We start from the raw sequence: 27,968 nt of genomic DNA, 5'->3' as shown, positions 1-27,968 counted from the left end.
ATTGTGCAAAACTTCTCATTTTCAATTGCATGCATTCGCTGATTATTGTGGCAAAGGAGACCAAAGGTTATTGAGATATAAACTGAACTGCATGAAGGAGAGGAATGCGCAAACACACTTGTATGGATTGTAAGGGAAGGGGATTAAACCACGACTATCTTTTTCACTTCCTTATGAGGCAGTTATATCACCAGCTGCAGTGCTGAGCACCAGAATCAGTTTATTTCCTTTCAGCATGGGCAACTGGGTGGTAAACGAGGGACTTTCCATCTTAGTCATTGTAAGTATTAGTAAAATGCATGTTTATAATTATTGATATTGTTTATCATGGTTTAAAGTATGGACATGTTAACAATACACATGCACATCTCTTTTGTTTCAGTTGGTATGGCTTGGGATCAATATATTCCTCTTCGTGTATTATTATATAGTCTACCTAGATGAACGCTTCTACTACACAAGGGTCCTGGTTGGGGTAAGTACGGTTTTGTATATTTTTTTATTCCTCAAACTGCAAAACAAGATGCAGGTTTTCCAGTTGAAGATTAAATCCTTTAGGAGCAATATTCTTAAACGCTAGTAAATCAAAGTAAAATTGGAAACATATTATGTGTAACAGTTCTGTATTTTTTGTGTTAGAATTTAAATTAACCAATGCCATTTTAGAATATAAAGAAACAAAATACTCTTTCAAGGAAAAAAAGTGTTTGATTCCAGTATACCAAAAGTACTACAGTTACATAATTAGGTACAGTTCTGTATTTAGTTCATGTGCAGTAATTCAGAATCCAACTATTTTAATATTTTTATTGCTAAATAAATTTACCTTTCTAGGATGCCTTATCCTGGGCACGGGCTCCTGCAGCTTGTCTGAATTTCAACTGCATGCTCATCCTCCTACCAGTCTGCAGAAATCTTCTGTCCTTCCTCCGAGGATCTTGTCAAGTAAGAAAGACACTGTTTTTTTTTTTGTTTTTTTTTTTTACACTGTTCTTTTTGTTTTTTCTAGGTTAAGGTGCTTTTACGTTGGTTCAGAGCTGCTCTTCAGTTCTAGTTGCCTAGGATCGTATGTAATATAAACTAGATCAGCCAAAATGTGCTGATCAGCTACCTTTAGATCAAGGCCCGGACCAAATCAAAACTTTGACAACCCGCTAATCGCACTTAACAAAACTGCATTTAATAGTGTAGTGTTTTTTTGTAATTATCTTATTTCTTCTACTCATAAAAAGAAAACATTATTAAATACAGTTTTGTTAAGTGCGATTAGCGGGTTGTCAAAGTTTTGATTTAGTCCCAACCCAAGTTTACTTTTATACTGCTGGCAATACATCTGTAGCTGTACATTATGTGCCCTGGTATATGTTACATGTGTCTGTGGCAACTAGAACTAAAGAATAGCTAAAAAATGCAAGTGAAAGCACCTTATCAAAGGCTTAAACAATTCTGAGTAACTGCCAAATATCATAAAAAGGGATACAGTAAAAATAAATCTGATTTGAAGTTACTTACTTCTATATTATATAAGTATTTATCATTGTTGTCTGTTCATAGCCAAGAGTTTCACATTTTGTACAGATTAATAATAGCATGACTCTGGGGGCACACCTCTTGTTGGGAAGCTAAAGTTCCAGTTCCTGTAACATTTAGTTACGTGCTGAAACTACATTATAAGATATGTGGTACCTGTAGCATCACTGGTGTCCTTGATTCTGCCCCCTTGATTGTATTCTTTGATGTTGGAATAGGCAGATGTTTAATAGATGCTGCAAGAGAAAAACGATTTTTTCCCTTCCATCGTGCATGGCAGTTCAAACTCACTCCCATTGTCTAGCTCCAATCAGAACATGTAATCTACATGAATTATCAGCACAATCACAGGAGGGCCAGGAATAATGTTAATACAGCTAATGAATGTAAATAAAATGAATCGGAAAGCATCTGTTCAATGTTCTTTGTTTCCAAATGTAACAGTGTTGCCCATTAGCTAAATCTTTCTAAACTATCATGGTTTGGGTCAAGCCTCTCAGTTTCCTGTTACAGATTCAACTTTCATGTTCCTCTCTATTTTCACCTCTATTGAAATTCAGACTGCATAACCCAATATGAACATATTTAGGTGAAAAGGGAATTGATAGTTCTATTAAAAAATGAAGGGATGTGATTTACATTCAATCATTTCCCCTTTGCCCTCAGCGGTTACTGTATCATTTAGTAATGCTGGGCTTTTGTGTATGGAAAGAAAGAAAGAAAGAAAGAAAGAAAGAAAGAAAGAAAGAAAGAGAACATGTTGAGGAAACAATTTCAGAGTTACTTGTTTGGTTCTACTGTAGTTTTGTAAAAAAAAAAAAAAAATACTTAAGTTGGAGAAAAGAATTAAGAAAATGCTATGTAAACATGACAGTCATATGGTTAAATTACTGTATCGATAAAACTATTTTCAGTTATGTCTGAAAGGTTAATAATCCATAATAAATCATTGTAAGCTACATTGACATCATTGGGAAATGACTACCTCAAATGCTATGACATTATATTCACCCAAATTCACGGATCCCCCAAAACACGATGTTGATATTCCATAGTTTGTGTTATCTGGAGAGTATGAGGGAACAGCCTTCCCATAAGGTTCAGAAACATGTAGATGCACATTGATGGAATGATACACGCTGGTGTGTCATGTACTGTGCCATAAATACATATGTATGAGGAAGTGTGAAAGGTCATTAAAAAAAAACAAAAAAAACAGCTGCATATTTGCAATAGAATAATGAAACCACAGGCAATACAATAATAGTATATTTATGCATGTTTATCTGTGCAAATCCACGTTTTGTGTGTGGTGTTTCAAATGCAAGCAATATTTTTTTTAAGTGTAGTGTACGAGGACTTAAACATTCTGAATTCAAATTTTAATTCGATTTTAGAATTTGGAATGTTTAACTCCACAGTTAATTTCTCTTAAATGTAAATCAGAATTACTATACTCCTTTACTTTAAGAAAAATACTTTAAAACAAGCTCTGTTTACTTTCTTTTGCTTTTTATTCTCAGATACTTGACTACAGCCAAAATGTGCTGATCAGCTACCTTTAGATCAAGGCCCGGACCAAATCAAAACTTTGACAACCCGCTAATCTCACTTAACAAAACTGTGTTTAATAGTGTTGTTTTTTTTTGTAATTATCTTATTTCTTCTACTCATAAAAAGAAAACACTATTAAATACAGTTTTGTTAAGTGCGATTAGCGGGTTGTCAAAGTTTTGATTTAGTCCCAACCCAAGTTTACTTTTATACTGCTGGCAATACATCTGTAGCTGTACATTATGTGCCCTGGTATATGTTACATATGTCTATGGCAACTAGAACTAAAGAATAGCTCCAAAATGCAAGTTAAAGCACCTTATCAAAGGCTTAAACAATTCTGAGTAACTGCCAAATATCATAAAAAGGGATACAGTAAAAATAAATCTGATTTGAAGTTACTTACTTCTATATTATATAAGTATTTATCATTGTTGTCTGTTCATAGCCAAGAGTTTCACATTTTGTACAGATTAATAATAGCATGACTCTGGGGGCACACCTCTTGTTGGGAAGCTAAGGTTCCAGTTCCTGTAACATTTAGTTACGTGCTGAAACTACATTATAAGATATGTGGTACCTGTAGCATCACTGGTGTCCTTGATTCTGCCCCCCTTGATTGTATTCTTTAATGTTGGAATAGGCAGATGTTTAATAGATGCTGCAAGAGAAAAATGATTTTTTCCCTTCCATCGTGCACGGCAGTTCAAACTCACTCCCATTGTCTAGCTCCAATCAGAACATGTAATCTACATGAATTATCAGCACAATCACAGGAGGGCCAGGAATAATGTTAATACAGCTAATGAATGTAAATAAAATGAATCGGAAAGCATCTGTTCAATGTTCTTTGTTTCCAAATGTAACAGTGTTGCCCATTAGCTAAATCTTTCTAAACTATCATGGGTTGGGTCAAGCCTCTCAGTTTCCTGTTACAGATTCAACTTTCATGTTCCTCTCTATTTTCACCTCTATTGAAATTCAGACTGCATAACCCAATATGAACATATTTAGGTGAAAAGGGAATTGATAGTTCTATTAAAAAATGAAGGGATGTGATTTACATTCAATCATTTCCCCTTTGCCCTCAGCGGTTACTGTATCATTTAGTAATGCTGGGCTTTTGTGTATGGAAAGAAAGAAAGAAAGAAAGAAAGAAAGAAAGAAAGAAAGAAAGAGAACATGTTGAGGAAACAATTTCAGAGTTACTTGTTTGGTTCTACTGTAGTTTTGTAAAAAAAAAAAAAAAATACTTAAGTTGGAGAAAAGAATTAAGAAAATGCTATGTAAACATGACAGTCATATGGTTAAATTACTGTATCGATAAAACTATTTTCAGTTATGTCTGAAAGGTTAATAATCCATAATAAATCATTGTAAGCTACATTGACATCATTGGGAAATGACTACCTCAAATGCTATGACATTATATTCACCCAAATTCACGGATCCCCCAAAACACGATGTTGATATTCCATAGTTTGTGTTATCTGGAGAGTATGAGGGAACAGCCTTCCCATAAGGTTCAGAAACATGTAGATGCACATTGATGGAATGATACACGCTGGTGTGTCATGTACTGTGCCATAAATACATATGTATGAGGAAGTGTGAAAGGTCATTAAAAAAAAACAAAAAAAACAGCTGCATATTTGCAATAGAATAATGAAACCACAGGCAATACAATAATAGTATATTTATGCATGTTTATCTGTGCAAATCCACGTTTTGTGTGTGGTGTTTCAAATGCAAGCAATATTTTTTTTAAGTGTAGTGTACGAGGACTTAAACATTCTGAATTCAAATTTTAATTCGATTTTAGAATTTGGAATGTTTAACTCCACAGTTAATTTCTCTTAAATGTAAATCAGAATTACTATACTCCTTTACTTTAAGAAAAATACTTTAAAACAAGCTCTGTTTACTTTCTTTTGCTTTTTATTCTCAGATACTTGACTACAGCCAAAATGTGCTGATCAGCTACCTTTAGATCAAGGCCCGGACCAAATCAAAACTTTGACAACCCGCTAATCTCACTTAACAAAACTGTGTTTAATAGTGTTGTTTTTTTTTGTAATTATCTTATTTCTTCTACTCATAAAAAGAAAACACTATTAAATACAGTTTTGTTAAGTGCGATTAGCGGGTTGTCAAAGTTTTGATTTAGTCCCAACCCAAGTTTACTTTTATACTGCTGGCAATACATCTGTAGCTGTACATTATGTGCCCTGGTATATGTTACATATGTCTATGGCAACTAGAACTAAAGAATAGCTCCAAAATGCAAGTTAAAGCACCTTATCAAAGGCTTAAACAATTCTGAGTAACTGCCAAATATCATAAAAAGGGATACAGTAAAAATAAATCTGATTTGAAGTTACTTACTTCTATATTATATAAGTATTTATCATTGTTGTCTGTTCATAGCCAAGAGTTTCACATTTTGTACAGATTAATAATAGCATGACTCTGGGGGCACACCTCTTGTTGGGAAGCTAAGGTTCCAGTTCCTGTAACATTTAGTTACGTGCTGAAACTACATTATAAGATATGTGGTACCTGTAGCATCACTGGTGTCCTTGATTCTGCCCCCCTTGATTGTATTCTTTAATGTTGGAATAGGCAGATGTTTAATAGATGCTGCAAGAGAAAAATGATTTTTTCCCTTCCATCGTGCACGGCAGTTCAAACTCACTCCCATTGTCTAGCTCCAATCAGAACATGTAATCTACATGAATTATCAGCACAATCACAGGAGGGCCAGGAATAATGTTAATACAGCTAATGAATGTAAATAAAATGAATCGGAAAGCATCTGTTCAATGTTCTTTGTTTCCAAATGTAACAGTGTTGCCCATTAGCTAAATCTTTCTAAACTATCATGGGTTGGGTCAAGCCTCTCAGTTTCCTGTTACAGATTCAACTTTCATGTTCCTCTCTATTTTCACCTCTATTGAAATTCAGACTGCATAACCCAATATGAACATATTTAGGTGAAAAGGGAATTGATAGTTCTATTAAAAAATGAAGGGATGTGATTTACATTCAATCATTTCCCCTTTGCCCTCAGCGGTTACTGTATCATTTAGTAATGCTGGGCTTTTGTGTATGGAAAGAAAGAAAGAAAGAAAGAAAGAAAGAAAGAAAGAGAACATGTTGAGTAAAAAAATTCAGAGTTACTTGTTTGGTTCTACTGTAGTTTTGTAAAAAAAAAAAAAAATTACAGGTACTTTTTTTTCTTTACTTAAGTTGGAGAAAAGAATTAAGAAAATGCTATGTAAACATGACAGTCATATGGTTAAATTACTGTATCGATAAAACTATTTTCAGTTATGTCTGAAAGGTTAATAATCCATAATAAATCATTGTAAGCTACATTGACATCATTGGGAAATGACTACCTCAAATTCTATGACATTATATTCACCCAAATTCACGGATCCCCCAAAACACGATGTTGATATTCCATAGTTTGTGTTATCTGGAGAGTATGAGGGAACAGCCTTCCCATAAGGTTCAGAAACATGTAGATGCACAGTGATGGAATGATACACGCTGGTGTGTCATGTACTGTGCCATAAATACATATGTATGAGGAAGTGTGAAAGGTCATTAAAAAAAAAAAAACAGCTGCATATTTGCAATAGAATAATGAAACCACAGGCAATACAATAATAGTATATTTATGCATGTTTATCTGTGCAAATCCAAGTTTTGTGTGTGGTGTTTCAAATGCAAGCAATATTTTTTTTAAGTGTAGTGTACGAGGACTTAAACATTCTGAATTCAAATTTTAATTCGATTTTAGAATTTGGAATGTTTAACTCCACAGTTAATTTCTCTTAAATGTAAATCAGAATTACTATACTCCTTTACTTTATAGAAAAATACTTTAAAACAAGCTCTGTTTACTTTCTTTTGCTTTTTATTCTCAGATACTTGACTAAAGCCAAAATGTGCTGATCAGCTACCTTTAGATCAAGGCCCGGACCAAATCAAAACTTTGACAACCCGCTAATCTCACTTAACAAAACTGTGTTTAATAGTGTTGTTTTTTTTTTGTAATTATCTTATTTCTTCTACTCATAAAAAGAAAACACTATTAAATACAGTTTTGTTAAGTGCGATTAGCGGGTTGTCAAAGTTTTGATTTAGTCCCAACCCAAGTTTACTTTTATACTGCTGGCAATACATCTGTAGCTGTACATTATGTGCCCTGGTATATGTTACATATGTCTATGGCAACTAGAACTAAAGAATAGCTCCAAAATGCAAGTGAAAGCACCTTATCAAAGGCTTAAACAATTCTGAGTAACTGCCAAATATCATAAAAAGGGATACAGTAAAAATAAATCTGATTTGAAGTTACTTACTTCTATATTATATAAGTATTTATCATTGTTGTCTGTTCAGAGCCAAGAGTTTCACATTTTGTACAGATTAATAATAGCATGACTCTGGGGGCACACCTCTTGTTGGGAAGCTAAGGTTCCAGTTCCTGTAACATTTAGTTACGTGCTGAAACTACATTATAAGATATGTGGTACCTGTAGCATCACTGGTGTCCTTGATTCTGCCCCCTTGATTGTATTCTTTGATGTTGGAATAGGCAGATGTTTAATAGATGCTGCAAGAGAAAAACGATTTTTTCCCTTCCATCGTGCACGGCAGTTCAAACTCACTCCCATTGTCTAGCTCCAATCAGAACATGTAATCTACATGAATTATCAGCACAATCACAGGAGGGCCAGGAATAATGTTAATACAGCTAATGAATGTAAATAAAATGAAACGGAAAGCATCTGTTCAATGTTCTTTGTTTCCAAATGTAACAGTGTTGCCCATTAGTTAAATCTTTCTAAACTATCATGGGTTGGGTCAAGCCTCTCAGTTTCCTGTTACAGATTCAACTTTCATGTTCCTCTCTATTTTCACCTCTATTGAAATTCAGACTGCATAACCCAATATGAACATATTTAGGTGAAAAGGGAATTGATAGTTCTATTAAAAAATGAAGGGATGTGATTTACATTCAATCATTTCCCCTTTGCCCTCAGCGGTTACTGTATCATTTAGTAATGCTGGGCTTTTGTGTATGGAAAGAAAGAAAGAAAGAAAGAAAGAAAGAAAGAAAGAAAGAAAGAAAGAGAACATGTTGAGGAAACAATTTCAGAGTTACTTGTTTGGTTCTACTGTAGTTTTGTAAAAAAAAAAATAAAATACTTAAGTTGGAGAAAAGAATTAAGAAAATGCTATGTAAACATGACAGTCATATGGTTAAATTACTGTATCGATAAAACTATTTTCAGTTATGTCTGAAAGGTTAATAATCCATAATAAATCATTGTAAGCTACATTGACATCATTGGGAAATGACTACCTCAAATTCTATGACATTATATTCACCCAAATTCACGGATCCCCCAAAACACAATGTTGATATTCCATAGTTTGTGTTATCTGGAGAGTATGAGGGAACAGCCTTCCCATAAGGTTCAGAAACATGTAGATGCACAGTGATGGAATGATACACGCTGGTGTGTCATGTACTGTGCCATAAATACATATGTATGAGGAAGTGTGAAAGGTCATTAAAAAAAAAAAAAAAAAAAACAGCTGCATGTTTGCAATAGAATAATGAAACCACAGGCAATACAATAATAGTATATTTATGCATGTTTATCTGTGCAAATCCAAGTTTTGTGTGTGGTGTTTCAAATTCAAGCAATATTTTTTTTAAGTGTAGTGTACGAGGACTTAAACATTCTGAATTCAAATTTTAATTCTATTTTAGAATTTGGAATGTTTAACTCCACAGATAATTTCTCTTAAATGTAAATCAGAATTACTATACTCCTTTACTTTATAGAAAAATACTTTAAAACAAGCTCTGTTTACTTTCTTTTGCTTTTTATTCTCAGATACTTGACTAAATCTACATATTTTGCTTTTATCTTTGCTCTCTTCTGTGGTAGTCTCTAGTTCCCTTTCATACACTATAGAAATCAAAAGCTGATTGGTTGGAAAGGTTGTTATGGGTGTTTATGTTGAATGAAATTACTCCTTGGCCAGGGACTGCTTTTTCCGGGTTTTGAAATTTAAATAAATCAGATGGTTTGAGAATTTTATTTATAAGCCTATTAATATTTGTATTTTTTTTTTTTTTTCAAATAGTTTGACCCAGTCGGGGCTACCCTGAAGAATAATTCCAACTAGTCTCGTTTTTACATGAAGGGATGTAAACTAAATAAACATGGTCTATGGGTAGAATTGTACACAGTTGTTGTTATTTTTCATAGTTTTGCCAATGTAAGATTTATAATTGAGTGTTTAAAGTTGTGGAATGCGTCGTAAAATATTATCTTGAGAAAGAATATTGTATAATATAATATCGAAAACTGCAATAAAACACATATCTTAGATCTATCTATCAGACTATTATAAAATAAAATAAATAATAAAATGCCACCATGACAATCCAACATATTAGATTCTGAGGTAAAAATGAACTGTATTTGTATTATATAGTCTCCCTTTTGTTGGAAGCTGTCTACTAAGGTTTGCCATGCTCCGGGCTCCTTGGAGCCAGCACTGTCGGTTTTCTGGGCTGAGCTTCGGAGCTGGTGTAGTGTTAGAAAGTGGTATATTGTCACAGTGTGGTACGGGTACCAGAACTTGACCCGTGTAATGTCAGAAAGTGGTATGCTGTCCGATTTTGGTACAGGTGCATTCAACTGCGATCTAATGGGTGTTTTCCTATCATTATTTATTTATTTATTTATTTATTTATCAGCAGACACCCTTATCCAGGGCAACTTACAGCTGTTACAAAATATCACAATACAAAGTATCACATTGCAAAATATCACATTACAAAATGTCACATTACAGATAAGAGCAGTTATAAAGTACAGTAAAATCAGTAGAAAATAAGATAAAATTGAAATAAGAGCAAAATAAAGAATACAGTAAATAGTTACATTTAAGAGCGAGTTTGACTAAGAGCAGCTAAACTTATAGTAACAATATTTGCTTATTAAGAGAAAATGCCATTAAGAACATTTAAATGGATAAGAACAATTTAAAATAAGAGCAATTACAAAAAACATGAATACGGATACCTATAAGAGTAAAATCAAGTACAAGATGCAGAAAAGTATGGAGCAGTTCAGCGCAAGTACAAGATGATGCAAGTACTCGTAAAATTGGGTGCCATATAGTCCAGTATAGTTGAGAGTTATGAGGTTTACAGATGCTGTAAACAGGGGTATACCATTTACCATTAATTATACTTTATTTTTTTGCAAGATTAAACTGGAAACAATTCACAAAGAACCAGATAACATGAGAAGTCCACTGCAAAGTTGCAGAAGCAAAGAAAACACCCAATGTATTGCAGATGATAAATATTTGCATGCTATTTTCTTAACGGTATAAAAATATGATAAATTCAGTTAAAAAAGATGTAAAAAAAAACAGCATAACGTACCACATTTGTATGGACACTTTCCTGCTTTCTTAGCGGAAGTTGTTTAGGCATGCGTGAACAAGCGCAGTGCGCTGCATACCACTTTGTAGTGTGTACCTGAAAATAATTCCTTATTGAAATGTATTTTATTGTACAGTTAACTGTGTTGTATATTATTATTACACCAAGACTGAGGAAATATACGATAAAAAACGAATACTAATACTAATACTAATACTAATACTACTAATAATAATAATAATAATAATAATAATAATAATAATAATAATAATAATAATAATACTGTTTACACAATGAACTCCTGTCCAATATATGTGAATCCTGAGCAGGTCATTGTTGGATCAGTGGATTTGGTTCTTGGTCAATGGTACTTTGAGAGGTGAAAAAATAGGCTATTTTGACCTTTTAACAGATTTACTTCAAAGGTAATAGGAACCAAGTTCATACTGAGGTGATACATTCTAAAAAAATGTATCCAAATCTGATTCATTGGTTCTACTGCTGTCATTACATTAAAAAAGAGAGAATCAGATTGGTATTCTATGACTTTGACCTGGAGGTCAAAAGTCAAAGGTTTCCCACAATCCTTGTATATGCCTTAATCTACCTGTGTGACAATAACCTCCAAAACCTAATTAGTTTTGGAGTTGTGGAGTGTGATAAATGAAAGCATGAATTTAGTATCCACCCCACTTTGCGGGCTGCATACCCGATTGAATAATACAAAAATTAAAAAAATTAAATAGTATGTGTGGTAGCGTGGCGGGCAGTCAAGACTGACTAGCGGCAGGAACAGCAAACACCCACAGACAGAGTTATTGTTCAGCGCCTTGGCGCACTTTTATTCTCACCAAATAAAACAAAACACAGGAACAAAGTAAATATTTGAACCAAAATACTATAAACCCTTTTACAAACAGAACAAACCAAAGCCTATCTTCACTTGAAGATACTAACTTCACTATATTGAAGTCCCTAACTCACACAGGACAGCTAAGCTGTTTCCCTGTCTTAAATCTAGTTTATCAATTCTTTTAATCACTCTGCACTTACGTTCTCCACATTCAACACTCCTGCCACCTCCTTCTTACACTAAGAACAAAAGGACAGTTTATATAGCACAGATAATTGCAAACACTCAGACAATCAACACCCTATCTACCCAATTAGCCAGGTGTTTCCCTTTTCTGGCTGAATGCCATCAGCCCTAAAGGCTTCTGGGAAATGTAGTTTCCCCAGCTACTTCGGCCATGACGCCTATCATGAACTACAAGTTTTTCACCTTAACAGGGGAACATAGATCTTGTCAGCCTCAGACTGACATACTTATTAGCCCTCACTGCCCCACATATCCTCCCCCTCAGCTCCAACCCTCTGGTTAGAGCGGCCTCCGCCGAGAGGCAATGTGCTCGGGATAGACCATCCGCGTTTCCATTTACTGAACCAGCTCTATGTTTAATGGTAAAGCGGTATGGCTGCAAGGCTAAAAACCACCTTGTCACTCTGGCATTCTTCTCTCTGTTCAGACTCATCCACTTGAGTGGGGCGTGATCTGTCACCACAGAAAACTCTCTACCCAGTAGATAATATTTTAGGGTTTCTACAGCCCATTTTACTGCCAAACATTCTTTTTCTACTATGGCATATCGCTGCTCCCTTGGTAACAATTTTCTACTTAGGTAGATGACCGGATGTTCCTCACCATTTATCATTTGTGACAACACTGCCCCGAGACCCACATCAGAGGCATCCGTCTGCACCACAAATGGCTTTTTAAAATCAGGGACTATTAATACTGGGCCGCTACACAATATGTTTCCCAACTGGTTAAAGGCTTTTTCAGCCTCTCCTGTCCACTTAACCATATTTGGAGTTTTACCCTTAGTCATTTCGGTTAATGGCGCCGCAATTGTAGCAAAGTCCGGAATAAACCTCCGATAATATCCTACGATACCCAGGAAGGCCCGAACCTGCTTCTTATTTATGGGCCTCGGCCAGTTTTTTATGGCTTCCACTTTGCTCACTTGTGGCCTAATTAACCCACCACCGACAACGTAGCCCAAGTATTTTGCCTCTGTTAAACCCAGATGGCACTTTTCGGGGTTAGCTGTCAGCCCTGCCTGACGTAAGCTGTCTAAGACATTTTCCACCTTAGCTAAGTGAGTCTCCCAGTCCTCACTATGCACCACGATATCATCAAGATATGCCGAGGCATACTGAATATGAGGCCTTAAGACTTTATCTATAAGCCTCTGAAATGTCGCAGGGGCACCGTGTAATCCGAAGGGCATGACCGTGTATTGAAATAGACCTTCCGGGGTCACAAAAGCTGTCTTTTCCTTAGCCTGAACTGTTAACGGGATCTGCCAGTAACCTTTGGTAAGGTCCAGTGTAGACAAGAATTTGGCTTTGCCCAATTTCTCAATCAGCTCATCAACCCGGGGCATTGGGTAAGCGTCAAATTTAGATACCTCATTTACTTTGCGAAAATCATTACAAAATCGCCAAGACCCGTCCGGCTTTGGAACCAAGACTATGGGGCTGGTCCACTCACTATTGGATTCCTCGATTACCCCCAAGCGTAACATTTTTTCAACCTCACTTTTTACGGCTTCCCTATTGGCTTCTGGTACCCTGTAGGGTCTGAGCTTTACCTTTACCCCTGGTTCAGTGACTATATCGTGGTGCACTAACGTTGTCTTTCCTGGTAATGTGGTGAATAAGTCCTGATTTCTATTCACTAAATCTCGTACCTCTCTAGTTTGTGTCGCATCTAAATTGGGGCCTATGTGAACTATATCTGCTGGTGCCCTATCACCCTCAGCTATTGGCTCTTCTGCGATTAAGACGGTTTCACGATCTTTCCACGGCTTCAACAAATTAATGTGGTAGATCTGCTCTTTTTTCCTGCGGTCTGGCTGGCGCACTTTATAATTTACTGGACCCATAACCTCAATTATTTCATAGGGCCCGTGCCACCTGGCAAACAGTTTACTTTCAGGTGTTGGAACTAAAACCAGCACACGATCCCCAAGTTGGAACCCTCTAACTTGTGCTTTCTTATTATAGTTTCCCATCTGTTCTAACTGAGCCTTCTCCATGTGCTCTCTTACTATGGGGGTCACCTTCCTAATTCTCTCCCCCATCTCCATTACATGATCTATCACATTCTTACCTGTGTCTATTTGGCTCTCCCAAGTTTCCCTTGCCATGTCTAGTATCCCCCTGGGCTGTCTCCCATAAAGTAACTCAAATGGGGAAAACCCAGTAGAAGATTGAGGAACCTCTCGTATCGCAAACATTAAATACGGCAACAGGGTGTCCCAGTTCTTCCCGTCCGTCCCGACTACTTTCTTGAGCATGTGCTTTAAGGTGCGATTAAACCTCTCAACTAGGCCATCCGTTTGTGGGTGGTACACAGACGTACGGATGGGTTTAATCTTTAATAAGTCACATAGGTCTCGCATAAGTTTCGATACAAAGGGAGTACCCTGATCCGTCAAAATTTCCCTTGGTACTCCCACCCTCGAAAAAACCTGGACTAGCTCTTTTGCTATTGTTTTTGAGGCGGTGTTTCGCAAAGGAATAGCCTCTGGATACCGTGTGGCATAGTCTAGAATCACTAAAATATATTCGTGACCCCTGGCTGACTTAGGTAAGGGCCCCACCAAATCCATTGCTACACGGTCAAACGGCACATCTATTACTGGAAGGGGAACTAAAGGCGCTCTAAAATGGGACCGGGGACTCGCTAACTGGCACTCTGGACACCCCAAACAATACTGCTCTATTTCTTTATATATGCCCAACCAAAAGAACCTCTTTAAAACCCGTTGTGTAGTTTTCTTGACCCCCATATGTGCTCCAAACAAGTGGCTATGGGCTAACTTCATTACTATATTTCTATAGGGGTGTGGCACCAGTAACTGTGTGACCTCATTTCCCTCTTGTTGTACGACTCTATACAGCAAATCATTCTTGAGAATGTAATGTTCTACAGGATTTTTGGTTTTACCCTCCACCGGCACCCCATTTATTTCCACCACAGATTTCCTAATATTCCCTAGTGAGAGATCATTTAACTGCTCCCTTCCAAACTGTAAATCTGGCAGAGACCATTGCTCCAGTAATTCCTGGTCTCGAATTTCTACTGGTTCTGTACCAGTTGCCCTCTCCCCAAGTAACATTTCTGGTACTCTTTCCCCTATGGGGCCCTTGCGTCTTTCTTCTCTTTTAACCCTTCTTGTTTTTCTAATTCTTTGGGGTTTTACAAACAGTGTCGGGTCTGGAAACGGGAAGATCTGTTCAAGGCACTCCTCTGGGCCAATTTCGCCTGACACTAAATTTCCAGCCGGGGGAGCCAATTCCCCTTCAACTTTAACCAGTGCATCAAACCCTGGATAATCTCTTCCTAGAATTACTGCGTGCGGCAACTTAGGCACGACCCCAACTCTCATTTTGCACTTTGAATCTTGACATTCAAGGGTAACCATACTGGTTGCATAAAAATTCACGTCCCCATGTACGCAAGTAATTCCAGTTTTAAGATTATGGTCCAATTGGTTTGATTCCACAAAATTTGTGGAGACCAATGTAATTGCACTACCTGAATCTGCGAGTGCCAGAGCTTCCTTCCCGTTAATTTTTAAAGGCATTAGAAATTTATGTACTCCTAGTGCCATGTTCACCACATTTACGACCCCACAATCATACTCATTGAGACCCACGTTACACTGCATGGGCTCGTGTTCGTTTGGGCACTGCACACTTATATGCCCATACTCTTGGCAACGGAAGCATTTAACATTTTTATACCGCTCTAGATTTATATGCCTGTTACTCCCCAGTCCCTTCACAGCCTGTGGCTGCTCTTCAGAGGCCCTTTTCCCCATTTCCCTCTTACCGGTTCCATTGCGAGACCAGTCCTTCAGGGTAGAGGGTCGCTCGGTGCTCCTTGACAGTGTCTCGTTGGGTAACCGAGACAGTTCTACTGCAGCCAAGTGACGCTCAACTAAAGCTACAAACTCATCCACTGTGCCTGGGTCCCCTTGACCAATATATCTCCTGAGGGAGGCAGGCATGGCTCTCAAATAATGATCCATAACCAGAATCTCCACAACTCGGGTCGCTGTGTTGACCTCCGGATTTAGCCACCTCCTAGCCAGATGTATGAGGTCGAACATTTGAGACCTTGGGGCAAGTTTCTCCTGAAACTTCCAGTTGTGGAAACGTTGTGCACGAACTACTGGGGTTACGCCAGCTCGGGCCAGGATCTCTGCTTTCAAGCTGTCGTAGTTCTCCGCTGCTGTTGCCTCCAGATCATGATATGCCTTCTGGGCATCCCCGATCAGGAACGGGGCTACTATCCCAGCCCACTGTCCCCTGGGCCAGGACTCTCGAGCAGCAGCTCGTTCAAAAGCAAGCAGGTAAGCCTCTACATCGTCACCGGTTGTCATCTTTTGCAGAACGTGGCTCGGTCTCATCATGGGCCTCCCACCCGGTGCGTTGTTTTCTACCGTGGCAAGCCGATTCGCCAGTTCCTGCCTTTCGGATTGCCCTCGTGCGATCTGGGTCAACAGGAGCCGAGTTGTCTCTTGCTGTGTCTCTGCTTGCTCCCTTTGCAGCCGGTTAGTTTCTTGTTGTGCCTCTGTCTGCTCTCTTTGACGCTGGTTTGCTTCTTGCTGAGTAGCAGTGGCCTGCAACAAGGCTCTGAGAACATCTTCCATAATTTATGTGTTTTTTTTTTTTTTTCCTCTCTCTAGGGCACTAGAATCCCACCGCTGCCACCATATGTGGTAGCGTGGCGGGCAGTCAAGACTGACTAGCGGCAGGAACAGCAAACACCCACAGACAGAGTTATTGTTCAGCGCCTTGGCGCACTTTTATTCTCACCAAATAAAACAAAACACAGGAACAAAGTAAATATTTGAACCAAAATACTATAAACCCTTTTACAAACAGAACAAACCAAAGCCTATCTTCACTTGAAGATACTAACTTCACTATATTGAAGTCCCTAACTCACACAGGACAGCTAAGCTGTTTCCCTGTCTTAAATCTAGTTTATCAATTCTTTTAATCACTCTGCACTTACGTTCTCCACATTCAACACTCCTGCCACCTCCTTCTTACACTAAGAACAAAAGGACAGTTTATATAGCACAGATAATTGCAAACACTCAGACAATCAACACCCTATCTACCCAATTAGCCAGGTGTTTCCCTTTTCTGGCTGAATGCCATCAGCCCTAAAGGCTTCTGGGAAATGTAGTTTCCCCAGCTACTTCGGCCATGACGCCTATCATGAACTACAAGTTTTTCACCTTAACAGGGGAACATAGATCTTGTCAGCCTCAGACTGACATACTTATTAGCCCTCACTGCCCCACATATGTTACTATGATCGTCAAGAACATACTTTACTAGTAACGTACGTTATTTAAAGCGTGGTATTAACACACAGGGACATATAGTGCTATATTTTTCAGAACCCCGCTACTTATTCTTTAAGCTATAACACCCAACAAAGAGGGATGGAAGCTTGTGTGTTCTGTGGCCATTGACATATCATTGGGCTTTTATTGTATAAAGTTTTTTCATTTGTTTGTTTTTAAGTGCTGCAGTCGGAACATTACAAGACAGCTGGACAGAAACATCACCTTTCACAAACTGGTTGCTTACATGATAGCCTTTCACACTGGTAAAGTTTTTGTCTTTAATTTCTTTTAGATTCAACCCCTAGCGCACTCTCTCACTTTATTATAATAAGGTATTGTATTGTTAGTGATCAGTGTTTATCACAAATCACCACAAACCAAACATTTGTTCAGAATGAGTCATTACTTTAGTTACAGATGTATTGTTGAGCACTTCTGGTCACACCCACATATTACTAAAGCCCCAATGTGTTGTAACTGTGCTTCAATGGATAGATAAAAAGAACCCACAATGTGTATAGTGTTAATCACAAACAAAATTCACTGGCGAGGATTCCAGGAATCTTTTATAATAATGTGTGATTCAAATGTAGTATTGACAACAGATATGCTATGAAGATACGAACCTTGAGTGGCCTTTCTTCATTCCCAAACATTTCTTAATGCATGTGCATTTCTGTTCAAAAATGATCTATTCAAGTCTATACATTCAATATAAAATATCAGTATGAATTTAATTTAAATTTATTTTTCACTAATGACAAGCTTGAAAAGGTTAGAGTTACATGTTAAAAATGATCTAAACTAGGTCCTGAGTACTCCCAAAATGGTAGGCCATGTAATTTGTGTTATACCAATATAATTACAGCTTAGACCTGGAATCCAATACATATGTGATGAGATATAGGTTTTTTAATTACATGTCTCATAACACAACTATTTTTTTTATGTCCACAGCAATACACATTATAGCACATTTATTTAACTTTGAGAGGTTCATGGACGCCCAGTTGGAACAAAATGAAACTATTGCATATGTGCTTTCACAGATTGGCAATGAAGATAATAGCTCATATTTGAACCCCATAAGAACAAATGAAACAGTAAGTTGTTTTTTTTCCAACACAAATGCACATTTACAAGGTATAGTTTTACCTGCAAGACTGTGTAACTGAAATCTGTATCAAAGACAGACAGTCAGTAACCACTCAGGAGAACTCCTTGTGTCAGTATGTTTATCTCATGCTCACTCACTTGCAAGCAAAAACTGACACTTTGTGAGCATAGGATAATATCTAGCAGGACGTAGGTCAATATTTCTTCCTGTTATGACTGGTAAAAAAGTTTATAATAGACTGCGTGGTTCATTCCAAAGAAGTGTCACCTCTTAATATTGCCACCACTGAAATCATTCAAATAGGAATCTTTTATTACAACTCGTAACAGTACATGTCAGTTCTGAAAGGAAGTGGTATTGGAACCCGCATCTGCTAAGATCGATTGAACAGACCCCCACCTGTATGTATAAGACCACCTGTCAATGGAGAACCCTTTTTCGAAGGACCCATTTAGCAATCAGTGAGTGACATATATGATGATTTTGGCAGTTACCGTTTGATGTTTTCATTGTTATGATGATTAACAATTTTATTTTCCTCTTAAAGAATCCAACATTTGTGGCTTTCACAACCATTGCTGGACTAAGTGGAGTTGCCAGTACTTTAGCTTTAATCTTAATTATTACGTCATCCATGGAGGTCATCCGGAGGTCTTACTTTGAGGTCTTCTGGTTTACCCATCATCTCTTTGTCATCTTTTTCATTGGGCTGGTCATTCATGGAGTCGGGTATGTCAATTTAAGTACAGTGTTCCAGAACCCAGATACCAACCACAGCTACCACTGGGTTGGTGTTTGTAATTTTTTTAATGTACCCAAAAAGGTTTAAATGAATAACAATTTATTTATTATGTATTTATTTCAGGATATTTCAGACAAGAGCCCTTCTTCAGCTGTCTAAAAAGAAAAGTAAACACAGTGCAGTAAACTTGTTTTTTTTCTACACAGCTGAAGTCCTGAAAAAAGTGATTTTGTAATCATTTAAACCTTCTGTGTACATAAAAACACATATATAATTTAAATCATCCATTTTATTTTGCTAAGTTACCAAGATTAGGGTAGTCAGTCATAGGGTCTGGGAGAGCAGGTTTCCAGCTATGCCAAGTTGTCATCTTGTCTGGGGATCCGTCACATCACCTCTCTACAGGTGCCCAGTGAACTCAAACAGACACCTGCAGGGCTTACCTTTGTCTTCCAATATTTACTGTCAAACTCCTGGGTGTAAAGTGGCGATTGGCTCAGAGAAAATCAATTCAATTTGTTGCATTTTTCAATATAGCAGGCTTGAAAGTTCCTGAGTGGTTCATACAGTTGAGTTTTGAGAGTTCTTCTGTCTGCTTTTCAAATCACTTTCATCTCATATAATTTTGTTTTATGTTTGTCCTTAGGGAAATAGTACGTGGCCAAACTGCAAGCAGCGTTCTTGAAAACAAACCAAACATCTGTGCAACTCAATATAAAGACTGGGGGAAGGTCCGTGACTGTCCCATACCCCAGTTCACAGGAAACCCTCCAATGGTATGTACTATTGGTTATTTGTATGTATACTCAAAACAAACTACAGCCCAATCAGTTGGAGCATTTGTCTTAGTATAAATATATAACAAAAAATGTTATCAATAAAACCTTGATAAAGCCATGCAACGACTGTGCATATCATTGAGATAACATCACCACTCAATAACATAACACACTTTGCCCTCTGGGTTTATGTAGCATCGGGTGGGCAATAAATTATCATTTATTATTCTCTCTCTCTCTCTATATATATATATATATATATATAGTTGTTCTTATTTAACTATATATTATATACAATGTAGTCTATGGTGTGTATGATATAACATATAACTGATGTCTCAGGTGGTGGATATCAGCTTGTATCATACAGCACCCTATGTAATATTCTAACCAAACATTGTAGATGATCTTAATATGATGTAATTTTATATAAACTACTGATGCAATAAAATAAATAAATAATACAAAATAAACTGTAAATTAATTGAAAGTTTTTTATTGTTGATTTTAGACATGGAAGTGGGTGATTGGCCCCATGGTTTTGTACGTGTTTGAAAGGTTGGTGAGATTCTGGCGCTCAAAACAGAAAGTCGTCATCACAAAGGTTTGTACTGAACTTTACTTGATCAAAATGAACAGTTTTATTTGGTTTGTTGCTTTAAATGCAGCCAGTTCCACATTCAATTAAGGATTCCAAAGTGCATATTTTTGTTCTGCATAAAACAAAAGTAGTCTATTGTCATTGAACTCCAATACGCTTTTAAGTGTTCCTGTACATTTAAACATTGATAACAATGTAAATACACTGTAATTGTGTATGTGGTTACATAGTAAGTACACAACCACTTGTGTGTAAATATAGTGTGAATTCAAACAGACAACATTTTTGAGGAGGCAAACCTAACATTATCTGAACTCTAAACGCTTTTTGTAATGACTAGGAACAGGTTGAATTTATTGTATGATGAGGAGAAAACTTTTAATGAATAAATCATCAGGGAATGGAGACATATTGATGATGTAATCCTGAATATATTTGAAGAGTTTAACAGTTTAAACAAGTTCGACAGAAAACTGGCCCACGTATCCTGTTTGAAAGAAATTCCTTGCAACACAGCAAACAGGATAGGATTTTTTTTTGCTTTTTCTATAGTTCCATTAACCGAGACCTTTTCTTGTGGTTTTAGATAAGATAGTTGCTAGCAGATACACCTTATTTTTTTTAATGACTGTTCTTTAAAATATGAATTTATCATGCATTTATCATGCAAACTAGAGTATGTGTATTCTGTAACATAAAACAAATCTGTCTGTTGCCATTAAGGTGTTAGTCATAAGACCATGATAAAATGTTAAACAAGTGCTCGTCCAGTTCCAAGTAACTGGTTGATCTCAACATTTTGTCAAATCAGGTTTTAAAGGATCCTAACGATACAGCATCAACAACATGACAAGGTAACCCATTTCATACCCTCTGCCACACTTTCATAGAGGGCTAATACTATGGGCTTGATTGGCAAGACAGCACAAGTTATAGAAAATAAGTATGGCACAGACACAGTGTGATGAATCTTTACAGTCTCAGCTGCCCATGGTGGCCCTATACCCGATCGACAGTGTTATAGCTGCTGTTTCTGTTTCTTTGTACATTGTTGTATTATTATTGTAGGTGGTTACTCATCCTTCCAAAACACTTGAGCTGCAGATGAAGAAGAAGGGGTTCAAGATGGAGGTTGGCCAGTATGTTAACCTTCAGTGCCCCTCGGTCTCCCAGCTGGAGTGGCACCCCTTCACCCTGACGTCTGCCCCGGAAGAAGATCACTTCAGTGTTCACATCCGAATCGTTGGTGACTGGACACAGCAGCTGTTTGAGGCTTGTGGGGGTGAAAAAAAAGAGTTTCAAGAGGCATGGAAACTGCCAAAGTAAGCATTAGGTTATGTTATTCTTTAAGGAAGTCTATAGTGTAGCAGGTGCAAAGGCAAAGACAATTGTAACACTACACTATAAAACTAACAGGAAACAACAGAGTTGCAGGAAGGAGCAGTTCAGTTATTGTTTTTTTTTTTTTTTAAGTGTTATACTGTTCAAATTATTTCACTGCTCCCTGAAAATGTGCCTTTGTGATCTTCAAAACAAGGTCTCTGAATGTTATAATATTGTTAGACAGGAGTGTATGTGTTATATAGTTTTCAATATTTGAAAACAATTTTCTATGAAAGCTTGTGAGGCTTATAAATTCTGGAATCTTTGTTAGATTTATTTGAAAAATGGTACAGGGCTTCATAATGGCCAGGGAACAGTTACAGAGTTCTTCCATATAAGCCTCAACTACAGCTTAGATTTGCATACTATATGCAGTTGATAAAGATTGAGACAGAGTGCCCGTTATTGCGATTGAGTTTCTCTGTTTTGGAGGGTGATCTTTCCCGCTGTTACTGGACAGGGTTTTGGAAGAGGGAAGTGGTTCTAGTTTTGATCAATGTTGAAAGAGGGAAGTTGGACAAGAACAAAATGTTAATCAATTTCAATGACTAGTATCATGAAGGAACCGAAATTAAAGACACCCACAAAAAAACAAAACCTTGCAGAAATATTAGCTGATCACAGCATTACTGGAGTTGGAAACTATAGTGTTTATGTGTGGTTCTATTCTGCTAATGATCTCATGCACCATCATTACTTCTTAGTACAGAACCATTGCATTGCCATTGTGGTGTTAGTTATTGTAATGGTACAAGACCATATACAATAATTTTGCCCAGTGGAAAGGAATACAGTCTTATACTGTTTGAGACAGGGTCAGCTGTCCTCCCAACAGACCTGCATGTTACAACCTGCAAAGAATCTCACCCTTACTGCCTGTACCCTCTTCCAGAATGGCTGTTGATGGACCCTTTGGTACGGCCAGTGAGGATGTGTTTCGCTATGAAGTGGTCATGCTTGTGGGGGCTGGTATCGGAGTCACTCCATTTGCTTCTGTCCTCAAGTCGGTCTGGTACAGATACTTCAACAATGACACCGGTTTAATACCTAAAAAGGTCTGCTGTGAAAAATAGATTAAAAAAATTCCATTCTGCATGTTTGAAGAACACCACCTTAGTAAAAATAACTCAATATATCGTACAAATTAGCGGCATTTATTGTAACTGAAAATGTACACAGTAAACTAGTGGTCCTTTTCAGTCCACGGCTTTGTTCCAATCCAGTCAGTAACTTAATTAATTGACCCTTAGCCAGTTCAATTAATTAATTTAGGACATTTCTGGAGGACCAGAGCTGGGAACCACTGCAGTAAACCTTAATGTATAGATATGCACTTGCTATAGACATACAACCATTACTGCACTGCTCCACTCACAGAGATATACACATATTGTAAATACGACATGCATTATATTCATAACATTGATTCCATGTACTGAAAGCTGCTTTAAGAGCACATTGTCTATGATAACAGAGCAGAAGTACATTGCACACAACAGGTGGGCTGTTCACATAGTGCTCAAATAATCAGTGTTTTACTGTATTTAGAAACCAGACATGTACATCATTAGGGGGTGTTTTGAGATGGAGCTGATCCGTGTGACGTGACAGACCTGTTAGTTGGTTTGTCACAAATTGGTGACAGTGATGCTGCAGTACTAATGTCTACATTTTGTCACATCTCTGCTGTAAACTGCAGATCTACTTCTACTGGCTGTGCAGAGAGACCAATGCATTTGAGTGGTTTGCTGATCTACTGCAGTCCCTGGAGACTCAGATGCTGGAGAGGGGCAACGCAGACTTCCTAAGCTACAGAATCTATCTGACTGGCTGGGATGAGGCTCAGGTAACAACTTATTCTCACTGTTATACACCTTAAAAAAGTTTACCAAGGTGAAATCATAAGTGTAATATACCACGGTGAAAGCATGATAAAGCATAGGTAAGCATTGTAAAGCCCAGAGAGGTATGGTAAAGCATACTAAAAAATGATAAATATAATGTAAAACATGGAAAGACTGTATGCTGTATTCCCGCACACAAAGCAAGCACTTCTGTTTAAAAAAATAATAGCACCCAAAGGCAGCAGTTAAAAGCATCTATACTCTCAAGGCGGTTTGACATTCCAGTCTGTGCGTTCTCGTCTGGGTTGGTCACCCGTGCTTCAAAAAATAGCTGTGCAGCATTGTTGTGCAGTATTTAAATGTATAAGAAAAGAAAAATAGAGATCGAAGGAGGTTGAAAGCTGACAGGTACTATTTCAAGCATAACTAGTTTTGTTACAAATTCCTTATTTTTTCACTGTTTCATGTTGTAGTTTCATTTTAACTATAGGCTTTCACTGCTAAAATCCTTTTATATCATGTATGTGTACTTTCCATTTACTAATTCACAGTTACCATGGATGCAGGGGTGGCAGAAATCACATTTGCAAAACAAAAATGCAGCTATCTCTGACGGTATAAAATATGTCTTTATGCTTTTTTTTTTTTTTTTCAATTCTGCCCAGTTTATATACACACAAACATATCTCAAACCCCTAAAACCTACAAAAAAGTCACAAGACTTTACCCTGAGGGACACAGACTCCACACAGTTTAAAAATAAACGCTTTCTCTGGGTTTGCCAAGCACACACATCACACCTGAATGTGTTCCTGTTATGGGTTCTTTTGTCCAGACTTGTGCTTGGTATTGCTATATAACCACAGCTTGATGCTTCTTTTCCTTAATCCCCAATCACTTAAAGCTGGAATTCTCCATCCATCGTGAAGTTTCTTTCCTCCACCTCTTTTACAGCTGCATCTCCCTTTCGGGGGTCGATGGCTCACATCACCTGGCCTTCATTGACCTCTGTCAGCGGTCATAGATCTCATCTCATAGGGAAGGCTCTTTTCTGCTGGAAGGCTAAAGCCTGCGGCACACCCATCCTGCTATTCCCTTAAATAAATATTAAAATGCTTAATCATGCTGTCAGCACACTTACTGAATAATGAAACTACAAGGGTACCACACAACTTACAAAGATGTAACAGTTTAGTGACAGTCCAGTGCTTTCACAGCATTGCATGGTATTCCCATTTACTGTGAATGACAGCTTTTCTCTGATTGTAAAAAAACACAGAAACGTATATGATGACTTAAAGTAATTGTAGCTAACAAAATACTTTCAGAAAATGTCTCCGCTATGCACATCTATTCACTATATAGATCTCAAATGTGCAGTTTTGAAAGAAACATGGTATAGCAAATATGTACAGTAGTGTGCATTTATTAGAACACCTCTTTGCTTCTGTAGCGTTGATTTGTTGTGCATATGAAATCAAACCACTGTAACTGATAATCTAGGAATATTGTCAAAATAGGCAAATTAGTGATTGTCTAATTTAATTGATGACTTTATAGGCAGCACAGGCAATTAATTTAAAATAGTAAGAGACATGTTAAAATGCATGAGACTTTTTATGAGTTGTTTTATTTAACCTTTATTTTACCAGATTTCATTTACAACGACAATCTGGTCAAGAGGCAAACATCGCAGCAGCACAAAGCAAATAAATACAACATAGAGTAAATAAATAACACATTGACAAGTACCTACACCTGCATCAGACAAGAGTGAATTCAGATTCCAATTAAAAACATCCTCCGAAACAAAACTCTGTAGTTTTAATTTGATTTGAAATTCATTCCAGTCTTAAGCAGCCGCAAACTGAAATGAATTACACCCAAAAGCAGTGGACACTCTGGGAAGAACCAGTCTAATACATGAATCTGATCTTAAATTGTAAACGGAAGCAGAGAACTGTAATAGGTTGTGCAGATATATCAGGCTTCTATAAACTAATCTAAGCCAATGATCCAATCACATAGTGTGCAATGAAGGCCATTCAACCATAATATAAAGATTGCAGTGATGAGTAAGATGAGCAGCACCAGTTATAAATCTTATAGCAGAATGGTATGTCTCCAAACTTTTGTAGACAACATCACCATAATCCAGTATTGGAAGAACAGACATCTGGACTAGAGTATACCTAGTGGAACGTGTAAAACATGATTTATTGCGAAACAGAAAACCAATTCTAGATTTAACAGTTTCCCTCCAGGGTGCTTGAATTCGTCTGTTTAAGCTTTGTTGTTTTTGTTTTTTAAAGGCCGCCCACTTTACTGTCCACCACGAAGAAGAGAATGATCCTATAACAGGACTCAAGCAGAAAACTCTTTACGGCCGACCCAACTGGGAGAACGAATTCAAAACCATTGCAGGCAACCATCCAGGGTAAGCTCATTATAGAAAATGACCAGTCAGAGAGCTGATAGATATACTGTTTTTTGTTGTTTTTTTTCTCATCTGAATACATTTTGCTATCATCTTATTTACCTTAAACATGTCTATATGGTATCCAAGGTAAATTTCTCTTAGAACTTGTATGCATTATGGTTGTTTAAAATGAGGCTGTGTGGTCCAGTGGTTAAAGAAAAGGGCTTGTAACCAAGAAGGTCCCCGGTTCAAATCCCACCTCAGTCACTGACTCATTGTGTAACCCTGAGCAAGTCACATAACCTCCTTGTGCTCCATCTGTCGGGTGAGATGTAGTTGTCAGTGACTCTGCAGCTGATGCATAGTTCACACATCCTCGTCACCTGTAAGTTGCCTTGGATAAAGGCGTCTGCTAAATAAACAAATAATAATGACCCTGTGTACCTTATACCTGCCCCAGCCACCTTTTAAAAGCTCAACCTGGTAAATTTGCATTGTAATTCAGAAGTGTACTATGCTTGTACTTTTCATTTAACTACCATGTTTCTTTTAAGTATTTAAACCTATTAATCTGTGATTTGCCATGCTTTAACTTTTACTATGCTTTACTACACTTTGCTATGCTTTTACAATAATACAGCCCACTACAGTTTTATCAAGCCCTGCTCAGAGGATACTTAGAGAACACATGTAGCATCACATTTACATAACTGATGCTGGAAGCCTGAGAGGGATGTGAGTTGGCTTCTTTCATTAACTGACAGTAGGCCTAGTTGAATCTGGCTTCTCTGAAGGAACAGACTTTGTCTCCCATGATGTTTACTTGGTAGAGTCTACCCCCAATCAGCAGGCCGGGATTGACGGATTGCATAACAGGTTCCACTTTTCTTCTCCACAGGAACAGATGAAACTTGTTACAGTTACTGCAATAAAACGCACAGTCTGTTATGAGTATAAGGCAATGGATGCATACATGATTCTAGTGTAATTGGCATGATTTTTCTTTTTTCACCAGTGCCAGGATTGGAGTGTTTCTGTGTGGCCCTGAGGTTCTTGCGAAATCCCTGAGCAAGCAGAGCATCAACCACTCGGATGCCGACCCGCGAGGAGTGCACTTCATCTTCAACAAGGAGAACTTCTAACAGCTGTCCGATCAAGGAGGGGGAGTGGGAGAGTGGGGCCTCTCCTTGCTTTGATTCTTAAATATTCAAGCTGTTCAGCTGTGAGCTGCTGCCTACAGCAAACATGCTGGCACTGAGCAAAATGGTGCTTTGTTTGTACAGATAAAAGTGTGTTTAATCTGTTCCATTGCAAATTGAATGTTAATTATCTGTGAAAGTGTGAAAACTGCTTTGAAGGATGCTGTGGCATAGTTTTGAACTGTGACACAAAATGGTTTCCAATGTTTAGTTAATCTAAGCTTTTATTTCATTTCTAAAACCCAAACTTTAACTTGTTGGGATGCAAAGCTATCACTGTAACCCTACTATTTGTATATGGCCTGCATTAGTAAGCTTGACATAAAATGCCATATATGTCTTTTTATTTTATTTTGTATTGTATTTAAATGTGTGTAGATATAGATGGGTCTGATGTTGATTTGTAAAAATGTACCTAAAAAACTGACCTGGAAAACACCGAACATTCGTTGTTTGAAGTGTTTAAGTTGGGATAGAGTACACTGTAAATGACTGTGTAAATCCACTTTCTAAATCTTTCAAATAAGACATTTCGACAGCAAGGTCTGGTACATCCAAAATATAAGTTACAGCTAATGTGATTTTTGTAGAGCTCATATTCACCTATCTACTATTAATGTCCCATTGTTCACTGTGCTGCAATAAAAGGCATGACTTAGTTATTTTATAAGGGAGGGAAGATCCTATAATCATACTTTCTGTATTTACACCTGTTTCATGTGTTCCCTTTACTCCTGAATGTATTCTTAAATTGCATATCCATTCAACTTTGATATATAACTTGGGCCATTTAACACTGCTGTGATTCAATTGATTTGTGTAATAATGTATTGTCATAAATGCTGCATTCATGTAATAAATAGTTTTAAATCTA

General features: G+C 37.3%; 1 protein-coding gene across 2 annotated transcripts; it reads left to right on the top strand.

Moving 5' to 3' along the window:
- The first annotated feature begins 163 nt into the window (after nt 1-163).
- On the top strand, nt 164-27,968 carry LOC117407310 (cytochrome b-245 heavy chain). 2 transcript variants are annotated; one of them, XM_034012169.3, is made up of 13 exons: nt 164-280; nt 383-475; nt 835-945; nt 17,189-17,273; nt 17,968-18,113; nt 18,675-18,856; nt 19,516-19,645; nt 20,160-20,252; nt 21,318-21,571; nt 22,525-22,687; nt 23,332-23,478; nt 25,789-25,913; nt 26,911-27,968. In XM_034012169.3, exons 1-13 carry the CDS (start codon nt 236-238, stop codon nt 27,035-27,037), a joined length of 1,701 nt encoding a protein of 566 aa, XP_033868060.1. In that variant the 5' UTR covers nt 164-235; the 3' UTR covers nt 27,038-27,968. The 2 variants fall into 2 exon arrangements, with proteins under 2 accessions (XP_033868060.1, XP_058884908.1); XM_059028925.1 differs by lacking the exon at nt 26,911-27,968 and adding an exon at nt 24,028-24,091 and having other exon boundaries at nt 165-280; nt 25,789-25,903.

Source organism: Acipenser ruthenus, chromosome 8, assembly GCF_902713425.1.
Source record: "Acipenser ruthenus chromosome 8, fAciRut3.2 maternal haplotype, whole genome shotgun sequence".
NCBI classification, from domain to species: Eukaryota; Metazoa; Chordata; class Actinopteri; order Acipenseriformes; family Acipenseridae; genus Acipenser; species Acipenser ruthenus.
The sequence above is the reverse complement of the archived record's forward strand: the minus strand, read 5'-3'. Positions and strand labels throughout refer to the sequence as shown.